General features: G+C 37.5%; 1 protein-coding gene across 3 annotated transcripts in view; it reads left to right on the top strand.

Annotated features, from left to right (window-relative positions):
• Positions 1-23,364, top strand: part of SYNE1 (spectrin repeat containing nuclear envelope protein 1) — a 310,687-nt gene that overhangs the window by 187,799 nt on the left and 99,524 nt on the right. For all 3 annotated transcript variants that reach the window (XM_064447054.1, XM_064447052.1, XM_064447053.1), the window contains 14 exons: positions 235-379; positions 705-923; positions 1,766-2,028; positions 3,595-3,760; positions 4,357-4,512; positions 4,730-4,882; positions 7,088-7,270; positions 8,780-8,917; positions 10,253-10,438; positions 11,995-12,117; positions 14,238-14,420; positions 15,946-16,089; positions 19,487-19,681; positions 20,761-20,901. In XM_064447054.1, coding sequence (XP_064303124.1) covers positions 235-379; positions 705-923; positions 1,766-2,028; positions 3,595-3,760; positions 4,357-4,512; positions 4,730-4,882; positions 7,088-7,270; positions 8,780-8,917; positions 10,253-10,438; positions 11,995-12,117; positions 14,238-14,420; positions 15,946-16,089; positions 19,487-19,681; positions 20,761-20,901 — 2,395 coding nt within the window. The remainder of the gene's footprint in view (positions 1-234; positions 380-704; positions 924-1,765; positions 2,029-3,594; positions 3,761-4,356; positions 4,513-4,729; positions 4,883-7,087; positions 7,271-8,779; positions 8,918-10,252; positions 10,439-11,994; positions 12,118-14,237; positions 14,421-15,945; positions 16,090-19,486; positions 19,682-20,760; positions 20,902-23,364) is intronic.

Here is a 23,364-nt window from a genome sequence, read left to right as displayed (position 1 = left end):
GAAAGAGATCACAGCAATAATTGGGAGTTTGTAAAATGTTTGTGCTGCTGCTAAGAGAAGTGGATGTTTGGATTCAGAACTCTTGGATTCTGTTTTCTCCTCTGCCACTGACTGAGTAAATGTGTGATCCTGAGGAAACTGTGATGAAATTATATAAAGCTTGGAACAACACTGAGAAGAAGAGTAGGAAATGGTTTTATATTAAATTGTTCTTTCTGGAACTATATTTTCAAGGTGTGCTTCTGAGTGGCAGGAGTACCAAACAGCAAGACAGAAAGTTATTGAAGTTATGAATGAGGCTGAGGAAAAATTATCTGAATTCTCAGTAGCTAAAGCTGCTTCTTCTCATGAAGCAGAAGAGAAATTGCTAACACATAAGGTAAGGAACTGAAATAGTTTTCCTTCAATGAAAATAAATGTATGTTATGGAGGTCCCTACCTGTGGCAACCTGGATCTGAATTTTTAGATATTTTCCTGTAGCGTTTAACTGTATCATAGCACACCAAGTGGTGTTTTGTGTTGTGCAGAACACACATTTTATTTGTGGGGTGACTGGGACAGATATTTTTAGTTGCTTTCCAGCTTAACATCTGCCTATGTGCCTATGACTGTAGAGAACTGGGAGGAACGAGGAGGTGTGTTGAATAGCTATGAGTTGTGTTGTAAAAGACAAAAACAGGGCTGCTTATTTTGGCTTTTTCAGACTCTTGTGTCTGTAGTGAATTCTTTCCATGAGAAGATCACAGCCCTAGAAGAAAAGGCTTCACAGCTGGAAAAAGTTAGCAATGACGCCAGTAAGGCAACTATAAGTAGATCCATGACAACAGTTTGGCAGCGCTGGACACGGCTCCGGAATGTAGCCCAAGAACGAGAGAAAATTTTGGAAGATGCAGTACAGGAATGGAAGGGTTTTAACGATAAGGTAACTTCTGGTCTTGGTAAATCCTCCTTTGTTAACTGTACATAAGTTTTTGTTCATTATACTGCCTTATTAATCATCTTATGGTAGAGCAAGCTGATAGGAGGAATAACTGTGGCTTTTCTCAGGTCATAGAAAAAAACAGCTATGGAAGACCTAGGTTTAGAACCACTGCCTACAAGGCTTGCACTATTCTTCTATATGCGTACATTTATAGTAAATACAGAGTTGTTTTAGTTTCTGGTGGTTCTTTAGAATCTTCTCCTCTGGTTCCCTTCTCCAGATGGTCTATTCTAGATTAAGTCAACCTCTTCCTTCTGCCTTCAAAGAGTATGAAGTTGCTATTCCTGAATTTATACAGTGATATGATTGCCTGTCACTACTCACTGATCATGTGTCCCTTTTTTTTTCCTTATATCCTACCTGACTCGTTTTATCTGTTGTTGTCCATTATTTTGTGCTCAGATTAAGGGTTCTCTGAGAATGGGGATAATCTTTTTATTAAGTGTATGACTTGTGCCAAATATGGGTTTACCCTGGGATAGAGCTCTAGGTCCTATGGAAATAAAGATAATAAATGCTGACAAGTATGAGGAGCCACTCATCACTTGACAAAAAAGTCTCTTAGCAAATCCTAATCCGGTGTGAAGAGCTAGGACTAGTTAGATAGATCTAGCATATTAGAGCATAGATTTATATCTGCTATAGAGACCGCTGCCCAAGCCCCATACCACAGCTGTTTTAGAGCATCTAAATGAACAGCACTGATTTTAGCAGGTTTTGGTATCAGTCGTACTAGCGTCTTTTTAATTTCATTATTGCCAAGACTGCTTTTCTTTCCATAGATTCAGAAAACCACCATAGCAATAGATCAGCTACAAGGTCGCTTACCAGAGAGCTCAGTGGAAAAGGCATCCAAGACAGAGCTCCTGGAACTCCTGGATTACCACAGCAGTTTCCTTCTGGAGGTGGAGCACCAGCTGTCATCTTTGGGCCTGCTCAAACAGCATGCTGTCAGCATGCTTCAGGATGTGACAGTAAAGCCTCCACCTCAGGAGGAACTACCAGTCATGCAAGAAATCAAAGCAATGCAAGATCGATGCAACAAGTAAGGCAATATTTTACAAGATTCACTAGAAAAATGGTACCTTACAATTCATTAATAAGAGTTGACATATAATTTTTGTTATCATTAACAATTAAAATGCTTACAATGCTATTTATATTTAAAATAAGCATCAGTCTTGAATTAATTTTGAAATAAGTTTTTACCATAATTTTTTATTTCCATCAGCAGAGGTATGCATTTTAGAATATGCACTTCTTACCTTGCGTAATAATAGTAATCTATGTAAGAGTTGTATAAATTGCATAAAAGTTATAATTTATTTTAAATTAACCATTAACAGTGACCTTTTCTCTTTTTGTATCCTAACTTCAGATTAGTTTATCACTTTATTTCCCCTTTTCAAAGCACTTAAGATACCTACACATTTGGCACCTAGGAAATTTACAATGGAATTTGGTGCATATGCAAACGAAACATAGCTTAACATTTCACCCTGTGGTTAAATATATGTTTATCTAAATCTCAAATGTTTCCCTGTCATGTATAAAACAGGAGGTTTTATAGCTAAGTTTCAGGATTCATATCTGCCTCATAAGTGCACTGAAATGCCATTAACTGGATCTCCACTGTGGGAAGAGGGAGGGAGACAGAGAATGAAAAAAACTGTAAACCTTGCACCTAGTCTGTGCAAAGTTCATTGTGTGCATGTGTAACTGATTACAGTAGAAGAGCAATCCCTGTACAAAATGTGTAGGTATTAGCACTTTTGTAATTCCATTCTTCCCTTAGAACTGGTTTCTGAGAAATAGGGTCTGTGATGATCTCATGCTCATGTAAATAAGGCATGATTCAGCCATGAAAAGTTACACAAATATAATTAAAATATGGGAATATCAAAGTATGATCCGTGTCATGTACGTAAGAGCTACAAGTAGTCCTGTAGGTCTTTCACAGAGCTGTTGTCTGAAAAAGATTCTGTTTTTTACAGGAGATCCAAGTTCTTAAGGAAAGTGCAGAAATTCTGTCTTAGTGGAAGTGTGGATCAAAAATGGTGTTCAAATGTTTGATCCGTGCTTTATCCTGGGTACTCTGCCAATGTAAATCCCATCAATAGGGTGGAATTTATCTCATGTTATTTTAGATTATAGGTATCCACACCTGAAATGGTTAATTCTCGCTATTTAGTGAAGAGAAATAGACAGGTCTAAGATGCAGTTTTTCTGACCTATTTTAGAAGTTTCTTTTAGAATGATGACGAATCGTCCTGAATCATGCCCTAGAATTGCTTGCTTCCTCCACTGACAATCAGGGCAGTCTTTGGTGATGAGCTCAGATGTGGGTGTCTGTCTTATAAACATTTGCATTTCTTCAAAAGAATTGTGTGCTCAATGGCAAGACACATAAAACTGCTAATTAAAAGGAATGAACTGAAGGATGCATATGAGAAATTTGGGAGTGCTGCTTTTGTAGTCTGTTGCAACACTGCCCCCCTTTTTATTACTCTGGATGTGGGGCTATCAATCATTATCTTTACTCTTCAGTATTTTTTGACAAAAAACATTGCTTTATTATTCACAAATAGTTATTGTTTCTTTGTTTCTGAAGTATGCAGCAAAAAGTGAAGAAAGGTGTGAAAATGGTAAAACAGGAGCTGAAGGAGCGCGAGGAGGTTGAAGCAGAGATTAATATTGTGAAGTCCTGGATCCAGGAAACAAAAGAGTATTTATTAAGCCCTGATTTGGAAGTGGATACTCAACTTCAGGAGCTGCAGGTATATCAGATTTGTCAATTTCTAAATTACAATATTTAACTTTGTTGTAACACTGCTAGTGAGTGTTAATCAGTTCAAAACCACCACGAATTCAGTAGATTTTGAGTAAGCACCTAGGCAAATTCATTAAGCATGAAGAAGCTGATGGGCTGTAATAACTTATTTTAATGATATCTAAGATATATTTAAGTATTTGCATTTATGCAAGTTTACGTACTAGCATATTGTTTAGTAATTTTTTCTCCTCATCTAAAATATGGGGGAACTATAGAAAGTAAATGGATGGAAGGTGACATTTCTTTTCTGTCTCAGCAGTTTAGGGCAGGGAGGGAAGCAACAAAATAAACTCATTTCAACAAAGGTGCTGAAAACTTGGCATTTTCTATATACATGTGGTCACACAGGGACAGAGAACTGGACAGACAGTCATAAAAGAGAGTCCAGGGAATCACAAGATACAGTTCTTTTTAATGAACTAATTGAAGAATTGAAAGCAATTAGCTTTGTTGCAAGCTGCATGTAATGTCTGCATTTGCTAAGTTTACACAGACATGTTTTTCTCATTGTTCTTAACAATACTGGTTTTCTGTCGTTAGTCTCTCCTTGGTGAAGTAACTACTCATCGCCAGGCTGTTGAAAAAATGGCTGAACAGCAACAGAATAAGTACTTGGGGCTTTATACCATTTTGCCTTCTGAACTCTCTCTTCATTTAGCAGAAGTTGGGCTGGCCCTTGTAACCGTTCAAGATCAGGTAAAGTATAGTAGGTGAATGCATTACGGATCTATAGCCATTCTTCAGACTTTATAACTTGGTGAAATACAGTATCCAAGTGTGGTCAAACTATGACAATGTAGAGTAGCTTCATTACCTTCTTCCTTTAAATTAACGTAAATTTAAATTAATCTACTTTAAAGTAAATTAAAGTGAAAGGTTTCCGGTTACTGAATTTAATTCTTATTGTTGACAGATTCAAAACAAAGAAAAAGAAACTCAGCAGATCAAAACATTGAATCAAGAGTTTGGTCAGAAAATCCAGGGGGTAGCGAATGAACTAAATGCCATTCTTTCCAAACTGGAAAAGAAAACAAATGATATAGCACAGGCTAAACTTGAACAAAAGGTAAGACAAGGCTTCCCTTAGCTGGTTACAGCATAAAACCTTCTGAATCGGCACATTCACTTCATACCAAAGTTGTATTTGTGAAGACTTGCATGACACATTTTTTAATGTAGTTCAACAAGAATGGACAGAAATAAGGGTTGACTGATAAGATATTTTTTTTTTAATTACATTCATTGCAAACTAGCCTATGAAGGGACTTGAGTGAGTAACAGAACTTGGAGGAAGTAACTGAGAGTAAAAGCAAGTTAGATGGACAGAGTTATTCTGTTCCATCTAAATAATGGGTATGACTGCAGTGTGGGAAAACCTGAGAGGTTCCCACACTACTCCTTGCCCCAGTCTGTACTGAAAAGACCATTCTTTACAGTACACCTTTACTTGCGATAAATAGAATTTTACTTAGCCAGTAGTCTATCTCGTGGCATTTGGTGCAATAATGAGATAGAGTACTACTGGTGCAGTTAAGGGTAATGCAAAGGACACTTGGTTCTTTTTGTAGGTTTTCTTAATCTTAGGAATGTATCACACTCAGAAAAGCTCATCTGTACTGAGGTGTAATGGACGAGTTAGGATGATCATACGAGAGTAAGGGATGGTTTTTTGTGAGGATAGATGGGGAGGGGTTGTTTGAAGGTGGTTATGGAGGTTTTTTTGTTTAGTTTAGTTTTTTAACTAGTCAAAGATAAACTTGACCAAGTCACAGTCTGAAAGTAAGCAAAGCATAGCAAATAGGTGAAAGTTTGGCATGTTGGGTATGTCAAAAATTGCCTGTTTATTTTCATGAGTTGCTCTCAATATGCTCCAAAATACCATTTGCTTTGCAGGAGGTGTCACTGAAATATATTGCTTTAAAATTGTATCTCCTTGATTCCAGAAATTAAGCAGAAAGACAGCGAAATGTTCTTTCCCATGTTAGAGACAAAAACTCTCTCGCTGGAGATTTAGTAAAGTTGCCTCAACTGCATCTTTGTCAGCTCTCAGCTGATACTCCTGAGAGTGGGTTGGCTTTGATTACAGCAGTAAATATTTTTATATTCACACTGAAACTGATTCTGAAAAATATATTTAAAACCTGTTTTAAATCTATGTGACCCAAGTCAAGTGGGTCCTTCCCTCTCTTTTGAACAGCATATAAATCGGTGTCATTTCTGTAGGAGAGGCATTTATTTATGCCTGCCTGAAATATGTGTGTCTTTGTATTTAGATGAGTAGTTCAACATCTGTCTTTATGTCTACATGTGTACAGTTACGTCACTAAGTCATGCTACTGTTCATGGAATATTTGTTTATCATCAACAGTGGATCGTAACTTACGCTCTAAGGTGTGTCTGCCAGGACAGCCCTACCCTGAAGAGTTTGAAGTACCTTCTTGAAGCACCTGTAGCTGGAGCAGTGTTCTGAACCAATTTTTGCAATTTAGGGTTAGAAAAATTATTGTAAAGTGACTAGCGTGTTTGATGAGACTTATTTTATTTATATTACAAAACCAATGAATCATTAACGCCTTAACTATAAAATACAAAAAACTCCTATACGCTCCCCCCCCGGAAACTGTAGCCCATAAGTGTCTTATCAATCTGTGGGAAACACAGAAAACATTTTAGGTTTCTTTTTTAAACTTTTCGGAAACTTTGTAACTATGGTAAGAAAAATTGATTTTAAAATCTGTTTCTATAGAAACATTCTAGCATGATCCAGACTGCCCTGTGTCAAAATGAAGCTATGGAAATTCAAGCTGCAAATTAAAATGAAAATTTTCGTAATGCGTTAATGAGTAATTTTGTATTTCTGAGTTTGTAAAGGTATATTTTAAGACATCAACACAATGAAACCCCTTTCCAATAAATAAAAATACTTACGGCAATGTGTGCTGACTATTAGTTTCAAAAACAAACACAGCAAGATGGCCAAGAACAGTTACCATCACTCTGAAGTGACTCTGTCTTTTGTTATGGTAGGGAAAATGGTTATCCATTTCAGCCAGGAAGTCAGAGAAAAAAGAGTAATGGCACACATTTAAGAGATCACCAAACATCCTGCTGTTCTGCCTTCCTGCTTAGACAAGCATTGTTGGTTTCCAGCCAGAATGGAACAAAGTATGGAGACTTTGGACAGGGTATAAAAGTTGCAAGTTGGACTAGAAATAATCAACCAGAAGGCTCACATTTCCTGGATCACTGATTTTCTTGTTTTTCTGTTTAGATCCTCGGTGAAGAGTTGGACAGCTGCAATATAAAGCTGTTGGAATTAGATGCATCAGTCCAGGACTTTGCAGAGCAGAACGTACTGCTGGCTAAACAGCTGGCTAACAGAATAGGGAAACTCACTGCATTGCACCAACAGACCATACAGCAGGCTGAGCACAGAGCAGCCAAGCTCAGTCAGGTATGATCTCAAATCCTTTCTGCTGTTTCCTTTCAGAAGCAGAAGGAGCATGCAAACTTCTCTCTTATTTTCCTGTAGTTATGCAGGAAGGGGCATTCCTTGGTACTTCAGCCTGTTATTAGTACAGGCTTGCATCACACCCCAGAGAGAGGCACAGACCGGGCAGATCAGGAGGCTGGAATAATTCTCCGATGCTGCTTTAACATCCTCTTCCACGAATCATCTGTTGGTTGGTTCCTCTGTGCTCTGTAAAGATTATAGACCTTCCCACAAACAGTAACATGCTGGGAAATACTATCTCATTGTACTTTTCAGAGCCTCTGTCTTATCATGTTACCTTTATTTGCAGCATTACAAAAAAAAAAAAAGAGTTTTGCTTCAGTCACAATCTATAGAGGATGAATATAATTTGTAGATTCAACAGAAAAGCCTAGATACAATGGCCCCGATAATGCATAATGTTTATGCAGCACTTCAGCACTCATAAAGATGCTTCCTCTGCAGTTCAAAGGCCCTGAAACTCTTACGTATTTTTTAACTAATTGTTTTTATCCAAAAAAAGTCTAGTTCAAAGCAAAGAAATGGGTTTTCTAGGGTTCTGCAATCAATAACCTAATAAATTACAAGTTCTCATTCCTGCATGCATAAAGAAGATTCTCTAAGGCTTGAAAAAGATAACTTTCATTATATTCTTTTCAGTTTCCTCTGAAAAATTCTTTTTAAAAAGAGATTAAAAATTACTATCAAAGTAAGAGTTCAGTCAAAGGTACATGATGAAGGGATTTAACTATTAGGATATTTTTGTTTAGCACCAAGAAGTCTACTTCCGATCATAAAAAATGATACCTAGGCAAACTGCATGCAAATACAGTTCTGTCACCTCGGATTTCATCCATCCTTCATACAGGACAAATGCATGAAAATCAATCAAATTATTCTGGCTAAGCGAGAAGAAAATTTGAACTAAAGAGTACTTTACTAAATAGAAATTGGAGAAATCGGAAAGCAGAGCTTTTGTCCTGTGTTTTGAAATAAGTGCAACACCTCTCTGTGGAAATATGGGAGGCTGAGTGGGCAAAGCAGGTTTTAAATAAAGGTGATTTTCGGGGTGACGTGGAAAGAGACAAAGTAAAATAGAAATTACATAAAAGAGGCTTGCAGTGAGCCAAAAACTGAGCAAGAAGGTATTATGGAACTGACATGTGAGGCTGAATATGTGCAGGAATCATACTCTCTAGGGATATATTTGGGCATCAGTGCACTCTCCCAGTGTGACCTACATCCTTGTAGTGCCTTTTGCCCCTGAAATAGATATGCTTGTTACTGGAAGCAGACCTATTTTAACTCCATAAATAAGGAATTAATTAAATTGTATTCAACAGTAAGGAAGAGTTGTTAAAACAATCCCCAAGTTAAAAAGAGTAAATGAAATAAAAGTAATTTTATCATTCTCTAAGAACTGTACAGAATTACATCTTAGGTTTAAGTAGATTTTTCTTTTATATCCAGGCTGCTTCACACTTGGAAGAATACAATGAGATGCTGGAGTTCATATTGAAATGGATCGAGAAAGCAAACATCCTAGTGCATGGTAGTATAACATGGAATTCTTCCTCTCAGCTTCGTGATCAGTTTAAAGCCTACCAGGTGATGACATGAGCTATGAAATTTAAAGGGCAATGTATAAAAAGAGTTATTTTTTGAGCAGTGAAGTTTTAGTTCCTGCGCTTTTTTGTCTCCTTTACTTGAGGAAAAAAAGTCTTAAAATGCTAGGTTTCTTTGACTGTTCTCCTAAGTCTTAAAGATGATTAATTTATTTTGGACAATTGTTTTGAAGACTGAAATTAAGACACATTGTTGAATAAAACTATGTGATTCAAAGTTGATTTCCGTGTTTACCCAAGTACATTGGCTTTATAGCAGCTTTTGATCGAACAGTGTGTCTATACACTGTGATTCTATCACACCGAGTACCTCATTGCAGCTAATATTCCTATAAAACTTTAGTTAACCAACACAGTTTTCAGGTTTTGTGTTTTGGTTTTGGTTTTTTTTCCTTTCACCTTTACACTAAATTGGAATAGCCTTTGTTCTCATCTGATGACTTCTGCACCAAACGCCCTCAAACTAGTACCCAGTGGATGATTTTCTTCCAGTTCCTTCCTGAATGTCTCACTTCAGAGTGTTTTGCTGTCTCTGTAACGGTGCATTTTGTTCTTTGTGTGTCTGTGTGTGGAATGTGTAAGTGTGAAATCAGTGGAACAGTTTAAGGTTTAAGCTTGCCCAGTCTTACATGACAATGTGAAACAAATCAAAGCATCATGAGATGATCATGATGCTCGCTAATGCCAAAATAAGACTGCATTAATTACGGTTTTTATAGTTTAATCGTGAGCTACATTCACTTATACAGGGGCAACAGTATGTCACACTTTCTTATTCTGAATAGGAACCTCCAGGCAACTTATCCTGAGGACAGCTGGGAGATAACATTTCTGGATTGTTTTTGCTATGCCTTTTTCCCTGCCTCAGAAGTTGATGAGGATACAGGATTAAACAATGCCATCCCACAGAGTACTTCAGTAGCCATTTTTTAGGCAGAATTAATGACTACTGCCCTGCTATAACACTGCACCCGTGTGCTTTCCGTTGCTTCCTATTAGGTACATCAGGCTTTCAGAACAAAACCTATGCGTAGATTGTGTATATTATATTTTTACAGGCAAGTGTGTATAACAAAACACTAAAAAGAATGCGTTGGTAAGTACGGCTACTGAAGGTCCCAGTCTCTATAAGCTGAAGCACTTCAGCATACACTCAGAATTAAGTATATTGCCTAAGCGTTACAGGAAATTAGTAGTACTTAATCGTATACTTACAGATGTATACAAATTGATGAGTTTGCAGAACAGGAATGGACTTAAAGGTATGTTTAATCTGAACCTTAACTCTGGCATTCAGCTTGTTCATATCTCCATCTAGACTATGCTTGACGAGTCTGAAGAGATTCATGGTGATCTTGAGGCCATGAGTGAGAGGATTGAGTTTCTGGCAAGTGTATACTGTACTGAAGGAATGTCACAGCAAGTGCTGGAACTGGGGCGGCGGACAGAGGAATTACAGCAAGTTATTAAAGTGCGGCTACCAAATCTCCAAGATGCTGCCAAGGTATATGAAATCAGTTTTTCTAATGCTAGCTGACAGCTAGGGTGGTGTGTGCATTGTGGGTTTTATTTGTTTTGTTTTGTTTTTGTAATTTTTCATGGGACAAACAAGATATTTCTATACAAGTAAGCACAGTAGAAGTGAAACTTACTACCTTCAGTTCTCAGAGAAATATTGAAGCAATTGAATAACTATTTATAAATTCTTATAAGAAAACACAGAGATGAAAAGAAGCCAACATAGATTTATGAAGAGAGAAAATCATATCAAAAGTGTCCGGTTTAATATGAAAGTAGTACATTTGTAGATAAATGTACAACATGTCATATACCTTGACTTTAACAATGTTTCACATGATATTGTTCTTAACAAAGTTAATAAGCTTATCTAGGTGAAAATACAATAGATAGGTGTAAAGCTGGCTAGAAAACTTACCTGATGTGTAATTATCAGTGGTTCACAGCCCAGCAGGAGGGATGCATCAAATAGGATTTTGCAGGGCTCTCCCATCGATCTGGTACTATTCAGTATTTCATTAATGAGTTGGATGGTGGTTTAGAAGTCATAGCTTTTGGGATGCTTAGACAACACCAAATGTACAGGGACTACCTGAAAAAAAAGTTAGGCTGCTGTTCAACAGGGAGAGGGGCAAATTGTAATGTTTAGACAGGAAGAACCAGGCATGCATGTATCTGAAAGAGGAACTGCTGGCTTGATGCACCCTGTTGAAAGGTCTTAAGTTTAATAATGCGGATCATGGAAAAATGAGTGAACATTGTCACATTGTTGTAAAAAATATAAACACCATGCAGAAAAGAAAGTATATGTAATTGTAAGGTATGTGAAGTCGTCCTTTTGTTCTACCTAGTGTTCGCTAGCGAGGTTTCAGCTGTGTCCAGTTTTGCACTTGAAGAAACATGCAGACCAACTGGCGAAAGAACAGAGGATAGTAATTGTTGTGATATGTGTATAAATTTGTAGCAAAGATGCAGGAAAAAGGGTTATCCTAACATATGATGTCTTCAGTGAGAATAAAAATAATCTGTTCTTCATGTCTGTTGTTAATGGGATAGTAAGTAAAGGATTGAAATTGCAAAAACTAACTTCGTGTCAGACCATCAGAAAATCTTTCTACAAAAAATGAGTACTGAAACAGTGGAATATGTTGTCTGTAGAGATAGGTAGAATTCCGCTGCTAGTGGTCTTTAAGAACAGCCTGTAAAGTTAGGACAGTTATGTCCTGTCTTATTATAGGAATATGACTAGGGGACATCTTGAGTTCCTTTCTAGGCCTTGAACTTTATGAAATTAGCTTTGTAAAGTGCATGCTGTATTTGAGATTGAGGAAGTACTTAAAATAACAACTCTGAGACCTCTTTTTCTAGACTGTCATATTACTGGTATTTTTATCCGATATTTTAAACATTTAAAATTCATTGTCAAAACTATGTATTACTTTTGGCACTGTATATAAGGGACGTAGATACAAAACCCAGGCAGATATATTTATAGTGATTTTTTTTCTTATTTATCCCTGAATCAAATGTGTTGTATTACAGGACATGAAGAAATTTGAAATTGAGCTGAAAGCCCTGCAGGCTGCTCTGGAGCAAGCCCAAGCCACACTGACCTCTCCAGAGCTCGGGCATTTGAGCTTGAAAGAGCAACTTTCTCACAGACAGGTAAAAGACCAGGAGCTCAAAGTTAGCACTTGAGCAGTGTGAGCTTACACAAAGAATAATGAATGTTGGTGAGGCTGATTGTGATGTTTCTTAGGTGGGTCATTGTTTCAGAATCTAGCCCCAAATTACTGCCAAGGGAATAAGGGATGGAACAGGAAAAATAATTCCCTAAAATGGAATAGTTGAAGTGTAATGATTTATGAGTCTGCTTTTAGGTTGATGCAATTCTTAGAAATGTGCATACAAGTTTAATCCATAATAATAATAATAATAATAATAATAATAATAATAATAATAATAATAGTAAGGCTCAGTTCTTATACAGTGCTTTTCATCAAGGGGTTCTTAAAGTACTTCAAAAGGAAGCCTAGATCGTTATCACCATTTTAACAGATAGAGATGCAGTAAGACAGTGTGTTGCTACCTCCCCCAATAATCAGCTGGGATGCTAAGAGGAAATTCAGTTTTCCTTAAGCCCAGTTACATTTTTATATGTTTAGTTGAATTACCTCCATAATTGCTGCTTTCTGTATTGCACTTGTCCCACTATAGAGATTTGTCAGTTCGTTATTTTTGGTCTCAATCTCATGACAAGAAAAATAACCCAAGTTAGAGCTTTCTGAGTTGCTTAAGAGATGTTTCTTGCTGCAAGCTAATATAGGGATTTAACTGTCCTAGTCTGCCAGTGAAAACTAAATGTAAACAGGTCCACTTTAGGATTAAAATCTGCAGAAAAACATATGGATGAAAGGCAAATTTGCAGAGCTTTCCCTTTTAATTAAAATATGCAGTCTTATTCTAGGGACTTGCAGCCAAATTTCAGAATATGGCATTGAAGAGTGTAAGTGAAACACATGACCCCACTGTAAGAGTAAGGGAATGTGGAATTCACACTGTTGTTTATGTGCATTCTTCGTCCTGGCTAGCAGGTTTCACAGTATGACTTTCTTCTGTACAGAAAGGGACTGTAGCCCCTGCCCACCTGTTTCAGCAGAGCAGAGAGGTCTCAGAGAGCGCCTGCCTGGCATGCACCCCCCACGGTACCTCTGGGTGCCGACTGCACAATAAAGGCACCTTTTGCCAGCAGTGTGGGGCCTGCCAGAGGAGAGACCTCACCAGTGGTGTTGGAGGAATATGTCATTATACCAAACCTCTAGTTTAATTATCCACCATATGTCATGAAGGCACAGGAATAAAGAGCAAACCACAAGCCTCTCATCAGTATGCACTTCAGACCCACTTAGCTATCTTTCTGCATCTGGTACAGGAGGAGGGAGAGGACCAGGTAGTTCCTTTATCCATCTGCCACATACATTGTCTAGCTGATTTATATCTATTGAACTTAAAATCTTCTAATGTGCTAAGGCAGTTTTCATCAACTTTGCCTTTTTCTTTTTTTTTTAATTGTTTTTCTATCTGTGAATACATTAAGCTCCCCAATGAAGATAAAAAGAATGCTGATAAAAATCTATTCTATTGGACCCTTCTCATGCATATGAACAGACAGTTTGAATGGACTTTGTGAAAGAAATAGTGACTATTAACAAAGGCATCCAGTGCGTGATTATTCAAAGGAAAAAATTTCTGTGAAGCTGTGTCTGTTTCTGTTTGACTGCCTTTTGAATTTTAGGCAACATTTTCAGCCATGGTTTGTGTTTTCAAAGGAAGGCTGTGAACACAACGGGATTAACTTGCTGGTTTGAAAATGTGCTTGTGTCTCACCAGGGAGTTCCACTCGGATTTTAACATTAAAATATGTGTATACATAAATGACTCCTATGCTGCTTTGATTTGTGGATTTTGAAAAGAGATATTTTTTCAAATATGTTAATAGAAATATCTTTGTACTTAGACACTTAGAAATAGGTACTGCTCTGCTTTTTCATGAATTATCTTAATTCCTATTATATGGGCTTTTTGCTTAACTAATATTTAAAAGAATGTTCATCTCAGAATGAGCAACTCCAGACAAAGTGTGTCCTGATTATATTCAATTTGGGAAACAGATAATGAAATTTGTTTCTTTAGTGCTTGAACTCATCACTACTTTTCTTTTGCTGCATGAAATGATCTGGGAGCTCTGCAAAACCAGCTTATTGTGGCACTGACTTTGTTTCTAGCATCTGTTGTCTGAAATGGAGTCACTGAAGCCAAAAGTTCATGCAGTACAAGTCTGTCAGAGTGCCCTGAGGATTCCTGAAGAGGTGGTCACTGGCCTGCCAATATGCCACAGCGCCCTCCGGCTCCAGGAGGAGGCCAGCCGCCTGCAGCACACTGCCATTCAGCAGTGCAACATCATGCAGGCAAGTACAACTCCATTCCATAAGTTACTCTGAGTAATTTGAACAGTGACATCCAAATTGTGATGAAAACAGAGAATTTCATACCACTGTGCATTCCCCCTTTTTCGTGCTGTACCATTAGGACCTTCTCCAGGTCACTAGCGATAGAATGAGAGGAAACGGCTGCAAGCTGCATCAGGGGAGGTTTAGACTGGATATTAGGAAAAATTTCTTTACTGAGAGAGTGGTCAGGCACTGGAACAGGGTGCCCAGAGAGGTGGTGGAGTCACCATCCCTGGAGGTGTTTAAAAGACGTGTAGACGTGGCACTTCAGAGCATGGTTTAGGAGGCATGGTATTGCTGGGTTGACGATTGGACTTGATGATCCTAGAGGTCTTTTCCTACCTTAATGATTCTATGGTTCTATGAAGTTCCCCACTAAGTTTTAGTAATTTCTGACTCATATTTTTGGGGGTTTTAACATTCATGATCCTGTTAATTGTTGATTTACTCATCAGACACTCATCTCTGTTCTCTCCTTGATCTTGCTGTGGTTTTTGTAATACTTTTAGGATTAACTGGACAAATAGCTAATCTACAATTTTATGCAGGTTAATTTTATAATACATATAATCAGTTAATGAAATTAATATATCATTGTAACATCAACTGTTTATAGTGATTGCATAAAAACTATTGAGTTAAATAGCTTTATAGGATAAAAATAATGATTTTCCTCTTTCTTTAAAAGTTTTCTAAATTTGATTTCTGATTTTGGAGTAATTCAGCCTCTATTAAATTCACATTTTTAAGTTCTGCTAAATACAAGAAAACTACGTTTTGTTAGATTGTTTGAATTCATACCTAAACATATAAAGGGTGTTTCCAAAGAAGAGGAGAATAAGCTTTTCTTTCTACTATTTAGTAAGCTAGGGTACAACTACAGAGCTTCAGGCTAGAAAACAGAAGACACTTTTGATCAATAAAGATACTTAATGGTGCTTAAGTACAAGGAAGGATACAACATCACATTGAAAAGTTTTAGAAGCAGGTTTGACAGACTGCTGGTGAACCGGTAATAGAACTGGTACCACACTGGTAGGATAATGGTCTGAATCAATCTTCATAATCCTCTCCCAGCTGTATTTTCTGTAAAATCTAACTTTTTCGTATAGTCCTTCCACTTCAGAAATGGAGGCTTGAAGAGAAAAAAGCATGAGACTAGTCAGTGCTATCTTTTGGTGGACATGTTTGGTGCAGATACTTCTTGGAAGCAGAAGTTCTGGCTCCTTATATTGGGTATCTAAAACATCATGTTATGTGAACTGCTTTTTGGAAATAGTTGAATAAATGAAAACATTGAATTCACTGCAGTTCAGAGTATTCCTGAACAGACTTTTTCCTGACGATATTCCTGCTTTGCTTATCCAGATGCAAGTGCCAGATAGATGTAAGTTTGTTCCACTTCAGAAAGGAGATCGGTTATGCTTAGACTAAGTAAATATTTATTTTCATGTAGATGCTTAATATATTTTCCCACCTCTAGGAAGCAGTGGTTCAGTATGAGCAATATGAGCAAGAAATGAAACATTTACAGCAAATGATAGAGAGCGCCCATCGTGAGATCCAAGACAAGCCAATAGCAACCAGCAACATCCAGGAACTCCAGGTCCAGATTTCGCATCATGAGGTAGGAGAGCCAAAATGCAACAACATAGACTCAATGGCAGCTCATTGACCCAAAGAACTTTTCATAAGCAGCGGTCATAAATTAGCTGGGCAGCTTTTCAGACGTGCACAAGGCTAGCTGAGCAGATAGGCTTAATACCAGATAGGAAGCTCACGCTAGTGGTACAGTGTGGAGTATTCATTTGTTTATTCAGTTAGATGTGCCCTAATCTCCAGGCAACGTTATGAAAAAATGAAAGCATTGCATAATTAAGGGACAGTTAACAGTTACTTGACTGAGGAATGTCCCAAAAGTCAATGTTGAGCAGTTAGTCAGGTGATCGCTGCTAGTTCGGTGATCCTTTTATTTATGTGTGTGTTCATTTCCACTCATTTCCATCCTAGTAACGTTCTATAAAAGAACACCAAGGGACTTGAATCATATGAAAACCACAGTAGGTTTGGAGGAAAATTCTGCAACATTCACTCCAAAGGCTTTTTTTAAAGTAATTGCTGGGAAGAGCTTTGTACTGTGGGGTGATAGCTCGTGCCCTCAAACTCATTGATCTTCAGCCCTTGAATGACTCGGAATACTCTTTGTGTGGCCTTCCCACTGTGCTGGCATGGGAGCTCCTGAGCTCCTTTCCCCTTCCCCTCTCTTTTGTATATTTCTTACGATAGAAAGTGCACCATTGAACTCTGTCACTTTTGGCACCAGATGGCACCATTTCTTTACCTTTGAATTACAAACTATCTGCTATTATGCAGTATTACCTAATGTTATACGCGTTGCTCATTTTCTATCCGGTTGTTACAGAAGTTACTTAGTGTAAATGCACAACAGTTTGTTTAAACAAACACTTCTAGTTTTTTTAGTACTGAATTAAAAATGCTACTATTCTCTATTCAAATGTTCTGGAACACCAAATGCAGGAGGGTAATATTGCTAGAGGAAAGAATGATGCTGCAGGGAGCAAGGAATTAAAAATGGGGCACCCTGACGTTTCATCTGCATTTGAACAAGTTCACTAGCCAGAAGTCCTTCTAAACGTCTGCAGGAAGACAGCAGCTTTACTCTATTGCAAATGTTGGGATCAACCAGAGCGGACAGGTTTCACATTTGCAAGCTTTCCACATTTAGGGGTAAGGAGTTTTAAAGGCTGAGTTATGCATATTTTTGGCTTATATTTTGTCTGCTAAATACCTATGGAAAAACAGCATAAAGGGGATATATTGACCCCTATATCACTATACTACTTCAAAAGGCAAGTCTGTCAAGATGCTTGTTACGTGTGTTATTAATTTAAGAAAGCACCAGTTACCAGATTCCCTGTTGAAGCCTACATGAACAAGAATTTAAAGGGATATTTGTAGTAGCTATATTTAAAATATTAAAATAAGAGGAAGGAAGTAGAAGGAAAGTATACCCTGATTTGTAGGAAGCTTGTATTACTTGCATGTATGTAACTAGTTACACTCTGGAACTATGTTTACTGAACCATGTTCCTTTAGAGTTTCAGATAAGAATGTGGGCAAGTATCTCCATAGCTGTGAATTATTTTAATGTCTAATACAACATCTCATAGGACATTGCTTTTATAAGTTGCTTTACTTTTTTCACAACCGCACTTTTGCCTCCTTTTCCTTTTCTTTGTTTTCAGTTGAGGGAGGTATGTTAGATACTCAGTTGATTGGACATTAATGCCACAAATGTTATTGCATCTCAGTCATATTGATGGAGTTGAGTATATTGAACAACAGTAGTTCCCCACTGAGCCCCAGAGATGTCATTCATTGAGCAGTAGTGAATGACTGGTACTTGCTGAGCAGAGCAAATAACTATTCCAGCTGCTAGACATTAAAGTTGTGGCTTGATTTGATTGCAGTTTGGTTTTTGATTAATCTAGTTGATGTTTTATACTCAAAACTTCGCTTAGTCTTCAAGGTAAGCCTTGGAGCTCCAAGAGAGCTTCTTTTGTTGCTAATGTGACAGACAGCAACCAGGTTCCATTGAAGCACAGGCAGTAAAGTGTCATCCTCAGTCTTTGTGCTGCTTCCATTTCTAACTCTGTATTTCTCGCTATGACTGTACTGCACTGTGATTTTGAGGAAATGGTTTCCTGAAAATGTTATACAACCAAAACAATATTTTAATTTTGCCAGCCTGAACCAGTAGTCTTATTTACTTCTTAAAAGATATTTTAATTATTTTTTATTACACCTATTAGATCTTGCAACTTCCGTTGCTGTTTTTCCTTGAAAGGTAGTGTTTGTTGAAGAAATAAAAGCAGATATAAAAATAAAGCAGATATATATATTTGAATGAATAATCACTGATTTAGCAGCCAAGATTATACAAATGTTGTTTTCACTTCATAGATCAAAATTCTATAATGCTGCTGAGCCTCGAGGGAGACAGGAACAATAGCTTTGGCAGAGATGTGAAAGTCTTCCAGCATTTTTTATTTTAAGTATATTAACTGAAATCTTTGAAACAGGAGACTGAATTAGGCAGCAAGACAGGGTAGGAGAGAAAACAAGTTCATTTCTAACACTATTCATTTCCATCTTTATTCTCTGACTAAACTTAAACATATGATGTGTTTGGCCATGCATGCAGATAGATCACTTCATTGCTATAAAAAACAATATTTTAAAATATACTCTGCTTTAGGCCAGATTCCCCAGCTCTTTCTACAGAAATGTTAGTACTGTGTGCAACTCAGCTTTTAATTCTGAAGATTTACACAAAATCAAAGTAAGACTAAAATATAGCTTATCCAAACACTGGCAAAAAGCAATCCATTCTGCATTAATCTTACTATGTGACTGATTTTCATATCACATTTGATCTTGTTAGACCCTATGAGTTACTGTTTGAACAATTCTTTCAGTGAGAACTGAATGGGGCATTTTTTACAGTTGTGGTTACCACATGACCTCATTTCCATGGCATGCACTATGCGGAGATGCTTCATCCTTCTCAGATAAATAGAAATAGAACAGGGGAAACAAATAGCGCAGGAAGAGGGAGAGATGTTCCCCTTTGCTGCAGTCTGAAGTTTATAGTCTTTGTGTCAGGTTTAGGCTGGATGCAAGCGTGAGGTGTTCCTCCCTCCCTTCTGCGCTTATCATACACACAGAACGTTTTGCAGCGCTTTTCCGGTTTCACTTCAAAGCTCTCGGCTCTGCGGTTTAGCTGTGCAGCCAGACGCAGCCCGACTTGTTCCCTTCACTACCAACATCCTGCTTGTCAGCTAGTGTGACGGCTTATGCAGGGTTTCTGAGAGGCAGTGCTATGATGTTATTGGCTGGGCTTGGAGGGGAAAGCTTGCCTTCACCGCGGAAGCTGAAATGATGCGGGTCCTGTGGCCTTTACTGGCTGCCTCTGCATTAGGAGAAAAAAAATGTTTCCTCAGGAGCTGGCTCAGAAGATCAAAGGATACCAGGAGCAAATTGCTTCTTTGAATTCAAAGTGCAAGATGCTGACAATGAAAGCAAAACATGCCACCATGCTGCTGACAGTGACAGAAGTGGAGGGGCTTTCAGAGGGGACGGAAGAGCTGGATTCAGACCTGCTCCCAGCACACCCCGTTCATCCCTCAGTGGTTATGGTAAGAAATGCATTGGTGTCGGTAATGTTTATCTGAGCTGCTTGCCTTTGCATCATTGCAATGCTCCTCTGTAGCAAATTGCTGCAGCTCACATCTACATTTTGCTTTTGAAATGGCTGGAGTGTGGCAACCCAAACAAGCTGCAGCTTCCCCTTACTGTATTTTGCTTTATATGGGTTTTCGAGACTTGTTGATAAAGGTTGAAGTTATTTAACAGACAAATACCAGTGGAAGTTGTCTGTAATAAGGTGCAAATATAGTGGTTTTCTGTAGCTGGCAGCATGCAAGAGCAAATGCTAAGAAGCTACTGAATTGCAGGAATAAGACAAAACCAGAATAAATATTGTTTCATAACATGTTGCAGTGTATACGTTTTACATACTATATTTTTAAAGCTCTTGTCGTAAAACGTTGGTGAGATAATTGACAGCATGCTGCTATATTCTGAGATGACTGTGTTGGAAATCAAAGCTGGCTAAGTACTGCCATAGGCCTCATGTTTGAATTACTCTGCTTTTGTTTGTTTCTAATTGGGTCTCATAGCAAACATACTGCTGATGCTATTGGGATTTTTGGCTGAGTGAAAATAGAGTGCAGATTTCAGGATTTATCACTGTATAACAGCACTGGGGAAGCAAGAAAAGTATGTTGCTACTGGATTGTGTGTATTTTATATTTTAAGTCTATTCTTGTTGTTCTAAAACCAGGCCTGGATACTGAGGCCAATTCTGCGTTATTCTGTAGATCTCCAGAGTGTTTCCATATGCAGCAGTGATTGTATTAGAAGACATTTAGGCAAATCCCAGTTTGTTATAATTGAGTTGCTTGCTATATATTTTCTTTTAAATTCATTAGGGTACAGGAGAGCATGTTCATACTGAACTATGACAAGTAAATGAGACTATTATTTGAACCAGGTTTTTGAGCCGGTAAATGTAACGGTGTTAAGTATGACTGAATAATGTCATGGTAATTCTGGCCAAGTATTGTTTTTCTTGTTTTGATTTCAATCTAAGTCAAACCTAAATTGAGGTAACTGATTTTTGTCCTGTGCTCTGGGGTTGCTTTTCCTGTGGCAGATGACTGCTGGTCGCTGTCACACGCTGCTCTCCCCTGTCACTGAGGAGTCTGGGGAGGAGGGAACCAACAGTGAGATCTCTTCTCCACCTGCCTGTCGCTCTCCCTCACCTGTGGCTAATACAGATGCTTCTGTTAACCAGGTACCTACCTCTTGGCATTCATTCAGCTTTTATCTCAGAAACATGCATGGTTCCATTCCACAGGTGGTTTATTTAATCATCTGAAATAATATTTACCTATAGCTCCAAGGATCTGAGGCTTAACCTCTGGCCTAACTGAACCTTCAGGTTCTAGTCCAACATGGATACAAATATTGACTTCTGAGTTTAAATTGTATAAATTTGGTGCTACAGCTATTCACTATTTTTAAAAATAAACTTTAAATTACAATTACAAAGCTCTTCCATGTCACTACTATTTTCTATTTATAAACTAATTTTTACTTCCACAGTAGCACTCAATGGAATCTTGCATCCTGAGAAAAAATGCAATTTTGTACTGCCCATAATAAAACATTGCGTTATGTCCATATACATCTATCTTATGGTACCATTGGCATTGCAGCACTGAAGCCACACTCTGATGTCTTCCACTTCAGACCATTTCAAGTATTAACTTTTATGTATTTTTTTCATGTATTGTTCATCCCATACTTTCAGAGACAATCTATGTTAAGTGCTAATGAGGAAGATCAGCAAATCACTGAAGTTAGATTTTAAATCAAAACTGAGGACTCAGGCACTTCTAATAGGAGCAAGTGTACATAAGCATTGATTAAAATGTGAGCAATGAACCCGCTCATTGAGCATCATGCACACAAAGACACACATAAAATGCTACCCTTTAGAAATGAGACTTAGGAGCAGTCACCACCTCACTGCATTCATCATGTTGTGGGTTTTGTGGTTGGTTGTTTTTTTCCTTTATGTCTGCTTCCAAAATTGACCACTGCAGACTTAAAGGATAGAATGGTGTTGCGTTGCATTGCTGAGCTAGTAAGAATAGTGACAAAATCTTCCTAAAAATAAAGTTACAAAGTTACCTTAATAATAAAAAAGTATAATGAACGAGACAGATTTTTCTAGTGTGCTGCCATTTCAGATAATCAGAAATTTGCAAGTAAAGTTTACTTACAGTAGAAAGGCAGTTACGTATTTCAGCACAAAAATCTTATACCTTTGTTAATCTGTGAAAGAGTTAAAGGAGTAAGAGCAGGTTGCTTTCCAATAAATAAATTCAGTGTCAGTTCATTACAATTCTCTGAAAATAAATTAAAAAAGAGATTAAGAGCTCCAATAACTCAGATAAGGAAAATTCAGTGAAGATGCTGTTGCACCATGAGCTGACACTAAAATGCAAGTTTTAGAACCTGTGATTTACAGGGCAAAATTGATCAAAAAGATTACATTTTTCATTTAGCTGAAGATCTTTGAAAGAGATAAAACTACTGGTGTTACAATAATCTAAAAAACTGACAGATGGAGGTTTCTTCAGTGTGGTTCATGTTGAAATGAACTGTATGTATTAAACAATAAGCGGAAGAACATTCCAAAATTCAGTGGTTTACTTACAAAATGCTTAGGTTCACACTCACATGAGATTAAAACTAAAGAAGCAGTGAAACTGCCCGTGCTGATCATGATGAATGTCCAGGGAAACTTCAGGAAAGAAGGTTCGTAAAAAAAAAAAAATCTAGAGAATAGTGAATTAGGAGCTTAAATGTAAGTTTAAAATATTTTGTATTCAGTAAAAGACTCAGCAAAACTAATTTCCAAGTGTTTTGTTTTAAAAAGTAGCCAGTGTTAAGAGAAAAATTTTCTCACAGGAAGATCAGCTGCAAAGTACCAGGAAAATATGTGAACGGGAACTGTAGAAAGAAAAGAATTACATTAATCTAGTCTTTAGGAAAAAAATTAATAGCACATATAAAGTGGGGTGTTTTAGGGAGGGAAGGTGGGGTGATAAGACTGTTTTAAAATTCATCCCTAATAATCTATGTACAGTCTTTCATCAGGGTTTCCTAGCATCTCTTAATGGTGAAATATGGCTAGTCTGAACTGAGGCATCTATGTACTATTTTTACATTGCTAACAAGTAATGAAAATATAAAACAATATTAGTGGTAATATTGGTTCTATGTATTGAAATAGATTAAACCAAGACCATAAATACAAGAAAGTGACAGATCTAGCACTGTTATAAGTTAACAGTTGCCCAGGTTGTTGTTTTGTACTGAAATTCCTCTAAAAACAGTTGGTGGGGAGCAGGGAACAACTGCAGATATGTTAACTTTTAAAAGGCTGAGGGATTTCAGAGTGTATCATATTTCAGCAATAGATAACAGTCCTTTAATGCAGTTTATTTTAATATATAGTAAATCAGGCACTTAACCTGTGCTGCAGTACTGAATGAGAATCCTCTGGGGCTAAAAATTCTCATGCTTACCCGAAGATATAGTTGATTAAAATTTAGCACATTCTTTTAAAACTTATTTTACAGACGCATAATGCAGAAGCAATTGAATCGAAAAAGCTGAAGTGTTGACACAAAGTCGTGGAGGTCACAGCTGATCCTGTGATTCAAGTCTTCAGCACTGAGTCACT

This window comes from Phalacrocorax carbo, chromosome 3 (assembly GCF_963921805.1).
Source record: "Phalacrocorax carbo chromosome 3, bPhaCar2.1, whole genome shotgun sequence".
NCBI lineage: Eukaryota > Metazoa > Chordata > Aves > Suliformes > Phalacrocoracidae > Phalacrocorax > Phalacrocorax carbo.
Note: the sequence above shows the minus strand (reverse complement) of the source record. Positions and strands in the feature narration are given on the sequence as shown.